This window comes from Peromyscus californicus, unplaced genomic scaffold (genome assembly GCF_007827085.1).
Source record: "Peromyscus californicus insignis strain IS unplaced genomic scaffold, ASM782708v3 Scaffold_3__1_contigs__length_106647218, whole genome shotgun sequence".
NCBI classification, from domain to species: Eukaryota; Metazoa; Chordata; class Mammalia; order Rodentia; family Cricetidae; genus Peromyscus; species Peromyscus californicus.
Window position 1 is genome coordinate 53,291,830 of NW_026294551.1, and position 12,774 is coordinate 53,304,603.

The following is a 12,774-nucleotide window of genomic DNA, read 5'->3' on the forward strand; positions in this document are numbered from 1 at the left end:
GAATGACTCTTTCCTGGCCCCTGACACTGTGGGGGTAGCAGCTACAAATCACCTGTGCGGGGGAAGAGGGATGGTCCGGGTTAGAGAAGAACCCGCTCTGGTTCTCACGGGACTGGTCCAGGGATGGTCAGCAGGGAGGCTGCTGGCACAGAGGCCCTGTCTCCCAGACTGGCCTCTCTCTCCTGATGGATGCTCTGGTCAGCCAGTGGAGACCCTGACCCCCTGAACATCTGTCTTCCCACCTTCTCCTAGCACCCAAGCTTCATGCCCTGCTTCCCACCAAGATCTAGAGGTATGGCACCCCACCTCACCCAAAATTTGCTATTACCCACTGTGGACTGTGGCTTCTAGATCTTAGCCTCTGGCTCCCTCTCTCACTCAGCCCTTACTCCCCTCAGGGACCCAGGCGTCCTGCCCACTCCCTTCACCATAGCAACCATTCTTCTTGGAGTTGCTTAAGACTTTAATATCATTTCATTAAGTCAGGAAGTTCAGAGAAGGTTGGGAGCACAAAGGGACTAGAAGTGAGCCAAAGAGGACCAAGGTGGGGGGAACAAGGGAAGAGGCCCCTCTTCTCCGTGGAGATGGCTCTGAGAAATCAAATATTGACAGTGAGAGAACAGACCTTATTAAATCTGGGACAGGGGTGTGTGTGGGTAGCTGTGGGAATGGCCGGATGCCTGGGTTCTGAGGGTGAAGAGGGAGAGAAAAGCCTATAGTTGGGAAGATGCACTCCGGCTAAGTGACTCCAAGGTACAACTGGTCCGTCCCTAGCCTTTGGGATGTGCTTAGGCTTACCGCTCTGGCTGTTTCTCAGCTGTCCCCTAGAGCCCCTAGGGACAAGCCCCACATCCCAGCTGTGGCTGGCCCCCCATCCTTCTCTCTCTACCTCTGCTGATGAGCTTCAGCAGCGTTTAATCGGATTGAGCAGTAATTAGCAAAGCAAGATGTTTGATTACCTATTTAGCATAATGTGGGGGCTGGGATCCCTAGGCACAGCCACAGTTGAGAGAGGAGTCAGAAGAGAAAAGGGGTCCATGCAAAGTTCCTTTCCCTGAGGGATTTGTGAACCTGCCCTTGAGGCTCCCCACCCTAAGCCTCCCGACAAATCTTCAGCCCTTTGGGACTTTTCCCTTGGGATTCTGACCAGCCACATCACCTCTCTCTGCCATCTGGTTGGAAGACTACCTACGTGTTCTAGCTCAGCCCCCGTGTGCTGTGCAGCTGGTTTTAGGGTGTGGTAAGGACTCTTGCCTTCATCCCTACTCTCAGCAACAGGAGTCTGGGCTGGGCCGGAAGACCACATAAATCGGAGCCCAGAAACTCATCTTCAGGATAATTGTGGTAGCCAGATGTGCTGGCACACCCCTGTAATTCCAGCACCCAGGAGGCAGAGGCAGGGCTAAAAAGTTTGAGAGTTTGAGCTACATGACGAATGGCATGAAGGTGGTGGTGGTGGTGGTGGTGTGCGGGTAAGGGAGGGAACTGTCAATTGTGGAATGAGGGTGGGTTGGGTCAGGGTGTGGATGAATACATTGGCCTTCAGGAGTACCTGGGACTGCCACTTCCGACAGGACTAGGCTGGCAAAATGAGACCTGTCAGGTGTGAAAATGGGAGGACTGAGGTGCCAGCTTCTCTTCCCATCCAGCAAAGAAAATGTCATCAATTTAGCTCCTCATGGAAATGTAATCAGTGGGCTCGCTGCTGGCTTTCTCTTAATTAGGCACTATTGATGGAAGCAGGGAGGGCGCCTCCCTATTCCCATGATTCTGCTTCCTCGCGGCATTTCCCACGTCTCCCTAAAGCGTCTGGCGACCCCGGGTACAGCTGTTTTTTCACGCCTTCCAGCCACCGGGCCGCGTGGCGCCCCCTAGCACCCGCTCAGGTCTGCCCCTCCAGCGCTCTGCAGGCTGCTCTGGGACGCAGCCTTTGTTCCTATGGAGAGCAAAGCTCCTCCCCGGCCGGCCGGGTCACCTTCCCCGGGGAGTCCCCGCCTCTCGTTCGCCCCCCAAACCAGCCACGCTTTTAAAAGCCAATCCTCAGATTCAAAAAAAAAAGAAAAAAAAAATTCCAGTTCCAGTCTTCACCCGTTCCCCCCCGCCCCGTGCCTCCCAGCAATCCTAGACCCCAATCCGGGCTAAGAAGCGGGAGCAGCAGGAGGGCAGGGGTGCTCCAGCCCCGGTTTTTCCCCTGGACCCAGCTGCAGCCGCGGCTGCCTGGAAATCCTGGAGAGCTTTCTAGAAGGCGAACGAGCCTCGCAGGCGAGACCCCGAGCGCCACCTGCTGGACCCGTGCAGGCCGGAGCCCGTACACCTGGGGGCCGGGGTCGGGTGTTCGGGTCCCCGGTCTTTTTCCACGTCCTGCGGGGCGGTGTGTCGTATTGTTGTCACTCCCAGCCCCTTCCAGCTTAGTCCTCAAGTCCAGCCCGGAGCCGTACCCCGCACCTTCGGCCCCCCCAGACTTAGCAGCTGTCGAAAACCTCAGCCGCCACCCCCGCCCCTCCCCGCTTGCCCTCTAGGCTCAGGTCCACGCGGGAAAGACTCGAGTGGGGTGGGGCCGCAGAGCAGTGCGCCTGCGCAGTGTCCGCGGGTTCCCGCAGGCCCGCCACTCACTCGCCCGGCCCCGGGTTGCCATGGCGACGCGTGCCTGCCGGCGCGGGCTCGGGAGGGCCACGCGGGGCAGCTTCTTGGTTGGTGTGACCCAACCGTCGGTCTAGGGAGGAGAGGGTCGGCGTGGTGAGGTGTGTGTCGGGGCAGAGGGAAGGAAAGAAGGCCGGGGAGAAGGGGCAGCTCCAGGGGAGGAGCTGGGACGGAGAGGGAGTGGGAAGGGACAGCTGGGGGGCGGGGGTCCGCAAGAGGAAGAGAGAGGGCCAGCGAAGATGGGACAGTTGGGGTAGTTGCGTGGGGAAGAAATTGTGAGGGAGATACTGCCTACTGGTGACCAGTTTTTCCAGCAACCCCAGTGAGTCCCGGGCCGGGACAGCTCCGCCGCGTGCCGCGTGCCGGCAGAGTGGGCTCCACTATGAGGCTCCGCAGAGCTAGGTGCTCCCTCGAGGCTGATGAGGGAAGCCGCATTCTTGTAGTTGGTTTTATTGATTTGTTGGTCTAACAGACCGTTTTTCCTTGGAGCAAAGTACAAATCCTTCAAGTTTGAAATTCATAACCCATGATCAATGCCTGTGGCAGCCTGTGGGGAGGAGGAGGAGGAGAGGAAGCCACAGGTGGCTGCCAGCCTCTCGCTGAAGGAAGAGGAGTGCCCAGCATTCCAACGTGTGTTCCTGGAGGTTCTGTGTCCTGCCATGGTGGCTTTCTACCTTTTTTTTGTCTCCCCCTGAGGACCCTCTGGGTCTTCCTCGTGCCCTCCAGGTCTTCGTCACCATTACACAATGTCAAATTCATTATTGGATGGCTTTTGTCCTTCTTGGTTCCAGGTTGTTCTCAAGGACATTTGGAATCTAGTGACCCCGATGTTCTATGCTTGATGTAGACTTAGCTAACAGGACTAAGAAACCGCAGTATACACAAAACAGGATCCCGACCCCTTGGTAATTAAAAACTAAAGTGACTTGTGCAAACGTTCTTTGTTTGAAGCTGTTGAGATTCTAGTGTGGGTAGGAGGAGCGTTTTTCTATGTAAATAAGGAGGGAAGGAGGGCCACGGGAAAATCATCTGGGTTTGAGTCAGTGGCTTGTCACAGTGGCATTGACAATGGGTGGGAATTGTGGGGACTGTATCCCCCTTCCAGAGTCTCCTCTCATTCAGGATCCTGCAGGGTGGCATGGCTGGAGGTTGGGTGAACATAACCTCAGCTGTGTTCCTGTTGACTGTACATTTCCCATACTCCTCATTAGTGGGGTTTCTGTTATCCTAAAAAAGAGATTTATTTTAGTTTATGTGTACACATATGCATGCAGACTTGTGTGTGGGTCCCCAGGGACTGAACTCAGGTCGTCAGTCTTGTGGGTAAGCGTCTTTACTCAGTGAGCCATCTTACCTGCTGCCCCAGGCTTTGACTTTTAATCTTATTCTCTGAAGAATTTGGGTTATCCCGGGGTGGTGGTGGTGGTGAGGACTCCATGATCCCTCTCCCTTTTTTAATTCAGTGCTCAGAGTCTAACCCAGGCCTTGCACATTCTAGGCAGGCACTTTGCTATTGAGCTGTAACCCCCAGCTCTAAAGTTCTATCGGGCCCAGGCCCTGGCAGGGTATTGGTACCACCAGAAAAGATGATCGTCTTGGGTGTCTCACCCGGTTTCTGAATCCAAAAGCGACTATGTGTATTGGGAGGCTGGGTTAGGGTGGATCTGGTGGTGGACTTCTGGCATCCATGTTCCTGCAGATTTTGCCTTCAAGATGTCTACCAAAACTGAGAAGAAGCGAAAAGTAGGTGGCCGGGGCGGTGCCCGGGCAGGCCGAGCAGGCCGAGCTGCGGCTTCTGCTGCGGCCGCAGGAGATGCCGAAACCTCCCTGCTCTCTGCTGATCAGGAGCCAGAGCCCGAGTCCACCAAGGATGAGTCTGGTGAGTACTTGCTGGAACAGAAGGTGCTTAGAAATGGAGGACAGGGAAGATGGGAGAAGCTTCTCAAGTGGGGTGTTTTTTGTTTTATTTTTTTTTTATTTTTGTTTCGTTTTTTGAGACAAGGTGTCTCTGTGTAGCTCTGGGTGGTCTCAGACTGACTATGTAGACCAGGTATGCCTGGAACTCAACAGGGATCTGCCTACCTTTGCCTTATAAATCCTGGGATTAAAGGTGAGCAACCACCATGCCCAACGCAGGAGTGTCTTGGGGCTGGGGAGTCTGACCAAGAAGCAGGACCAATGTGACATTGTATCTGTAAGACTTCAGCAGAACCTCTGCCCTACTCATTTTTGGTTTTTGTCTTTGTTTTTTTTCTTTTTTCTTTTTATATGTGCATATGTCTTCTTCCTGGCCAGCCTCCTATTTATTCTGTTTTAAAATTTCCCATCAATGTTCCCGGAGTTCACCAGCCAATGCTTTCTCTAGCCTCTTCCTCATTTCAAGTGTTCCTGGTTGTTCCCACCCCACTGTAGAGGGTTTGATCTCTTCCTTTTTCCCATTTTCACCCTGGGTGGCAAAACAAATAGTGTTTTTCTTCCATTAAGCCCATCACCATGGAGACCCAGCCTGCATTGCACCCTTTGAATCCTAAGCCCGGCTGATGCTTTTCCACCATCTGTTGAAAGCTCCTGTGTTTTCTTCCTCCTCTTGGCAGAGACTTGGTGGATTGTGAAGGTTCAGGTTCAGGGTGACAGGAAAAGAAGCCCTACATGGTGGGAACAAAGACCGTAAATAGGCTGCCTCTTGTGGATTTGATCCTGGAGCCGGCGTGGGTGGAGGGCTGGGGGGGTCCTGGTTGCTGCCAATTGTCTTCCGTTTAGATCGCTGTCCAATGCACGAGACGGAGAGCCAGGTGCAGCCCTCACCTCTAAGACAGGGCTAGCTGGTAGTGCTAGCGTCCTGTAAAGATGAAGAGACGTAGAATCTTCTGCTTTTTTTTAACATTTATTTATTTAATAATAATAAGCATCACTATTAATTATTATTATTTTATTATATGTATGGGTGTCTTGTTTGCATGTTTGTCTGAGTACTACATGCGTGTCTGGTGCCTGAGGAGGCCAGGGCGTTGGATCCCCCAGAACTGGAATACAGATTATGAGCCCCCATTATGCTGCTGAAACGAACCCCAAGTTCTCTGGAAGAGTAGCCAGTGCTCTTAACCACTTGAGTAATCTCTCCAGCCCCTCTTTATTTAATTACTTATGTATGGAGTGCGTTGTGTATGTCATTCATGGTGCATATGGAGAGGCCGGAGGACAGCTTGTGAGAGTTGACCCTGCCCTTCCACAACGTGGGTTCTTGGGATCAAACCCTTCTCTGCTGACCCGCCCCTCACCTCCTCTTTCCTTCAGTGTTAAGGGTTGAAACCAAGGCCTCATGCATGTTAGGCAAGTGCTCTACCTCTGAGCTATGTCCCCAGCTAGAATCCTCCTGTATTGGGAATAGACTTAGGGCTGTGGGCATGCTACACACACACACACACACACACACACACACACACACACACACACTCTCTGAGATGGGGGTTTTCTTATGTCTCCCAGCAGCCCTGATCTTTCTTCTTCAGTCTCCCAAATCCTGGGACTATAGACCTGAGCCTCCATTCCTAGATCCTTACTAATATAAATATCAATGGCTAAGGGGTTAAGTGCAGGTCTAGGGAAAGGTCCGTGAAGCTACTCTAGGATCTAGTATTAGAGACAGGCACAGCGTTATCTTCTCTGGTGTTTCATGTGCTCAGTTAAAATTGACTGGCTCCAAGAAGCCTGGTGCCAGGGGAGCGAGGGGAGTCAGCAGGGAAGGTCTGGTTTGGAGAAATCTGAGAAACAGAGAGAAAGTGCTTCAGAATGGATGTGTCAGCCTCCCCATACCACGGAAAACTTGTCTCTCTTTTAAAAGAACATTTTCCCTTTCTTTTTAATGTTTGTTTTGAAACAGGATCTCTTTATGTAGTCCTGCCTGTCCTGGAGCTTGCTGTGTAGACCAGGCTGGCCTTGAACACACAGAGATCTGCCTGCTGGGATTAAAGGCATGCACCATCATACCTGGCCCTTAAAAGCTCTTACCTGTTAAAAAATTATTTATTTTTTAAAGGCTTTTAATTGTGTGTGTGTGTGTGTGTGTGTGTGTGTGTGTGTGTGTGTGTGTGTGTGTTTATACGTGGGTGTGGAGGCCAGAGGTTGACAACATTGGGTGCCATGCTCAATCACTCTCTTTATTATTATTATTATTATTATTATTATTATTATTATTTTGGACAAGGTGTCTCAGTGAACCAAGAGCTTGCTGATTGGCTAGACTGGCTGTCTGTCAAGCCCTAGGTATCCTTTCATGCTCATTTCCCAGCAATGGGATTATAAGTGCACACCCAGCTTTTTACATGAGTGCTGGGGATCCAAACACAGATTTGCACAGCAAACACTGACTGAACCAGCTCCCAGCTCCCAGTCAGGCTTTTTACATTTGGGGTGAGGGGCAGGGCTGGAGAGATGGCTCAGACAGCTCCCAGTCAGGCTTTTTACATTTGAGGTGAGGGGCAGGGCTGGAGAGATGGCCCAGAGGTTAAGAGCTCGTACTGATTTTGCAGAGGACCCAGGTTCAGTTCCTTGTACTTCAATCAGGTGAAACTCTGGCTCCGGGACATCATATGCCCTCTTCTGGACTCCAAGGGTACCTACACTCTTATGCACATTACACACAGACATATACATACATACATACATACATACACACACACACACACACACATATATATATATATATATACAGTTAAAACATAATAAAAATAAATCTTAGAAAATAAATTTCCTGGGGCTGGAGAGAGTTAAGAGCACTGACTGCTCTTCCAGAGGACCTGGGTTTTATTCTCAGCACCCACATGGTGGCTCACAACTGTCTGTAACTCCAGTTCAAGGGAGTCTGATACCTTTTTCTGTCTTCCATAGGCACCAGGCACACATGTGGTACACAGACATACATGCTGGCAAGACAGCCACACACATAAAATAATAATAAATAAGTAAAATTTTAAAAATGAATTTTTCTTCTTCATGCTCCTGGGAGTTGAACCCGGGGCCGTGAACGTGCATTCTGCCTTTGATCCACACACTGAGCCCTCACGTCCTTCTCCTTAAGTTTTCTTCAGTTATCACCATTAATAGAAAAACGCTAACCAGGTATTTCTCAGAAGCTCAAACAGGGAGCAGGGAAGACGGCTAAGAGGTTAAAGGTCGTCGTTCCCCAGCCCAATGACCTGAGCTCCATGTTTGGGACACACACGGTGGAAGGCAAGAACCAACTCCTATAAGTTGTCCTCTGACTGCCATATGCACACTGTGGCGCCATGTGCCTGCCCCCACCCCTACACAAATAAATGATGTATTAAAAAGATCTTCAGATCTCTAACTTGCAAATTCCCAACCCTGTGAAGTCTGCATCCAAACTTATTTGGTGGTAAAGCCTAACCCAGACTGACACAAAGGTATTTATGATCTGTTTAAGCCACTTAGTATAAAGACTCGTATATTTTACTGGAGAACTACAGAAATAAAAATTTGGTTGTTTTAACTATTGTTCTAGAGCTCTCTGGAATGGGAGTCAGTCGTTTCATACTAAACCACGTTATGTTACTTTTCTTTGTTTTTTTTGAGACAGGATCTCCCGTGGGCCGACTTGGCCTTCAACCTCCTTGTGTAGCTAAAGTTGACCTTCAACTTCTGATCCCCCTGCCTCCACCTTCTGAGTATTGGGGTTATAGGCATGTGCCCACTGGAGATTAAACCCAGGGCTTCATGCATGCTAGACGACAGTTTACCAACGTAGCTGCATCCCAGCCCCTATGTTACATACTTTGTTACAATTTTAAATCTTTTTTTTTTTTTTTTTTTTTGAGACAGAGTTTCTCTGTCCTGGCTGTCCTGGAACTCACTATGTAAACCAGGCTGTCCTTGAACTCACAGAGATGCACCTGCCTCTGCTTCTCAAGTGCTGGGATTAAAGGCGTGCACTACCATCGCCTGGCAACATTGTTTATTATTGTTTTTATTTATTTGTATGTATGTGTGTCATGGTACCTGTGTCCAGGGCTGTTCTCTCCATCCAGTGTGGGCTCCTGGGATTGAACTTGGGTTTTTAGGCTCCATGGGCATGTGCTTTTAGCTGTGGGGTGATCTTGCCAGCACCAGCTTTTTTCCCCCCAGAGCTGAGGACTGAACCCAGGGCCTTACACTTGCTAGGCAAGCGCTCTACCACTGAGCTAAATCCCCAACCCCCCCTTTTTTTTAAAGACTTATTTCCAATGGCTTTTATGTATATGTATATGTGTGTGCATCTCTGTATGGGTATTGTTCATGTGCATGCTTATGCTGGAGGAGACCAGAGGCGTAGAGAGACCCTGAAGCTGGGGTTACAGGCAGCTGCGAGCTGTCTGACATGGGTGCTGGACGTCAAACTCTGCAAGAGCAGTGTGTGTTCATATATATATATATATATATATATATATATATATATATATATATATAGTCAGGTCTCACTATGTGGTCCTGGCTGGTTTGGAACTCACTATGTAGACCAGGCTGGCCTTGAACCCACAGAGACTCACCTGTCCCTGCATCCTAAGTGCTATTTTTAAGATGATCTTATGTCGCTCAAGCTGGCCTTGAACTGATTCTCCCACCTCTGCTCTCTCTCCACTGGGAATACGTAAATATGTGCACCACTACTCCTGGATTTCAAACGGCAATTTTAAAAATCAAACACGTTCATACAATGCAACCCAAAGATACACTAATTTGATACTTACATGCTGAGGATCGATGCCAGGAAAATATTAAAGTCTTTGTTTTTCATAATTAAACCATTATGTTATTACAAGAACAGAAAACTTAGTGTGTATAGTAAAAACCCTGCAATTCATAACATACAATCGTCTCCAATCTGAGCTGAGGTGTTTCATGCAGTGTTTGTGGCAATGTGTTGGTAGTACGTGCAGTGTGGTGTGTGTGTGTGTGTGTGTGTGTGTGTGTGTGTGTGTGTGTGCTGGATCCAGGCTGCAGTGAACTTGACCACTGCCAGACACACCTTGGGTTCATTATGTGTTTGATTTTTTAAATTTTTTTAAAAGAGAGTTTATTATATTTTATTTTTATTTATTTATTCTCTTTATGTGCATGTGGTGTGCATGTGCTTAAGTGAGGTCAGAGGACCACTTGTTGGAGTCAGTTCTCACCTTCCACCATGTGGAGCCCAGGGATCATACTGAGAGCATGAGGCTGGTGATGTGCCTGTTCCCACTGAGCCCTCTTGTTGGCCCTTTAAATTGATTTTGATCAGAAATCTCTTATTGTTGCTCTGTGTTCTGTTATGCATCCCCATGGGGTTGCCACCCTCGGTCAAGAAGCTGGACCCTACAGCGTACAACCATCAGTGCTACCCATCTTTAGAACATTTCATCCTCCAAAGAGAACCACTTTACATACCTTGACAAACTGATGCCAGATGACTCCTGAGTCTTTACTTTTTTTTCTTCTGTAAGTGTATGTACGTGTTTGTGCACATGCATGTGTATGTATATTAAACTTATGTGTGTATGTATATGTATGCATTTATGTGTGTATATGCCTATATGTATGTGTCTTGGTTTGACTTTTTTTTTTTTTTTTTGGTTTTTTCGAGACAGGGTTTCTCCGTGTAGTTTTGGTGCCTGTCCTGGATCTCGCTCTGTAGATCAGGCTGACCTCGAACTCACAGAGATCCGCCTGGCTCTGCCTCCCGAGTGCTGGGATCTAAAGGTGTGCGCGCCACCATCGCCCGGCTTCTTTTTTTTTTTTTTTTTTATTTTCTGTGCACTGGTGTTTTGCCGGTGTATATGTCTGTGTGAAGGTGTCAGATCCCTGGAACTGGAGTTACAGACAGTTGTGAGCCTCCATGTGGGTGCTGGGACTTGAACCTGGGTCTTAACTACTGAGCCATCTCTCTGGCCCCTGATTAATTATTTTTTTGAGACAAGGTCTCACCCAGTGCTTAAGTTCATGTCATTCTCCTGACTCTGTCTTCTGGGTGTCAGATTACAAGCACGGCTCACGGTGCCCTGCTGTTAGTTTGTTTATTTTGAGACAGGGATTTACTTTGTAGTCCAGATTCGCTTGGAACTCAGGGCAGTCCTCCTGTCTAAATCTCCTGAGTGCTTGGATTACCAGTATGAGCCACTACATCTGGCTTAAAATGACTAATTAATGGGTTCATTCTTTTGTGGTTGTGGGAGATGAAACCCAGAGCCTTGTCCATGTTAGGAAGGAACTTGACCCTGCACTCAGAAGCTTGATTTTAGCAGCTTTCTCTCAGATCCTGAATATCACTAATCTATATTCTCTTTATAGATTTTTTTTTTGCTGGACATTTCATATAAATGGAATCACACAATGATGTGCTTTGATGACTTAGCATAAAGTTTTCGAGGTTCAACTATGTTGTAGCATGAATCTTACCTTCATTTTTTTGTAGTGACTAATATTCCACCGTGGATGTATACCATATTTTGTTTATCTGGCTGTAACTTTAGTGGACACTTGGGCTGTTCCCTCCTCCACTTCTCCTACCACCTTCTTCCTTAGCCCTGGGGATGGAACCCAGGCCCTCCTGAAGCTAGACAACTAAAGGACTACTGAGCCATGCCTTTGCCCATTTCTAACCTCTCCCCCACTGTGAATAAGGCTGCTGTAGACATTAACAAGCTCCCCAGGTTCTGCTCTGAAGCCTTTTGGGGACTACCTAAACTGGGACTTCTGGGTAAAATGGTTCCTATGTTTGACTTCACTCTCGTATCTTCATTCTCCCCAGAGCTAGTACTAGAGGAACCTGACCAACGCAAGGACTTGGATACTTCGATGGATGTGGTAGGTTTGCATCTCCCCCAGGAGATAAGTGAGGACTCGAAGCCTCAGGGGTGGGATATTGTATGAGGAATTCTTTCTAGTTAGTCACTTCCTCCCACTTCTCTCACTAGATGATCTGAGTCCCTTTCCTGAGGACAAGGCCTCTCGGGAGGAACTGGTCTCTTAGCTGACCTCTCTTGTTCCCCCACCTTGGGTCAACCCCGATCAGTCTTATGGGTAGACATCTGAAGAACTTGAACAAACGGGTAGAGATTGCCCTGCGTGGCTCGAAATGGCTAAGGCCTTCTCTTCCCTTCTCTTCTGCAGTTCTCTTTTGACCGAGGACTCTAGAGTCTGCCCCATCATCCTGAGAAACGGGCATTAAATGGTGTCTTTGCTTCCAAGCATAGTGTAGTCTCGCCTGTAGTTGCGTAGGTGATGAACAGTGTGGCGACCTTGCGTTCTTTTAAAAGGGGGAAAGAGACTAATAACTGCCCACTAAAAAGACTGATGCCGAGGCACACGTTTGTAATCCCTGCCCTTGGGAAGCTGAAGCAGGAGGATTGTATGGATAAACCCAGCCTGGGCTACGCATCAAGATTCTGCTTCAAACAACCAAAAACCACAAGAAAAACAAGCAGATAAAGAGAAAGTAAAACCGCATCAATGCACAAGCCCAGCCAAGGATAACATCTCCTCCACCAGTGCTGGGACCCAGACCCAGGCTCCACACCAGCCTGTACCTCACCTCGAGAAGTCTTTGGTTGTTTGTTTGAGACAGCCTGGAGCCTAGGCTAGCCTCAGACTCACTATAGCGTTCCGGCTGGCCTCACACTTGCTGTGCTGTCTTCTCGCCTGATTCCCAAACGCTAGGGCGACAAGCGTGCCCCACACCCAAGGCCTTGTAGTTCTCGTCTTTCTGAGACAGGGTCCCACGACATAGCTTAGTCGGCCTTTAATTTTCAACCCTCTGGCGTCAGTCTCCCAAATACCCTTTTTAGTAGCCACGTGGTGTTCTATTAGACACACGCACCTTAGTTAAACTATTATTCTTGGTCATTTTGTTGTTTGCAATATTTGTTCTCATAGTAACACTGTGATAAATACCATCAAATCCCGCTTGAACTACTCAGTATTTTCTGAAGCTGGATAGAGCTCTGTACCTGGAGTTACCAGACATTAATAAGAATAAGTAAGAATACTAAGAGTACCGTGCGGTGGTGGCGCACGCCTTTAATCCCAGCACTCGGGAGGCACAGGCAGGTGGATCTCTGTGAGTTCGAGGCCAGCCTGGACTATAGAGTGAGTTCCAGGAAATGT

The 12,774-nt window shown here is 48.8% G+C and overlaps 1 protein-coding gene across 1 annotated transcript in view; it reads left to right on the forward strand.

Annotated features, from left to right (window-relative positions):
* Positions 1-2,357: 2,357 nt before the first annotated feature.
* The window catches only part of Dnah2 (dynein axonemal heavy chain 2), a 115,743-nt gene continuing 105,326 nt past the window's right edge, over positions 2,358-12,774 (forward strand). The window contains 4 exon segments of the mRNA XM_052757667.1: positions 2,358-2,741; positions 3,432-3,545; positions 4,340-4,519; positions 11,420-11,475. Coding sequence (XP_052613627.1) covers positions 4,354-4,519; positions 11,420-11,475 — 222 coding nt within the window. The 5' untranslated portion in view covers positions 2,358-2,741; positions 3,432-3,545; positions 4,340-4,353.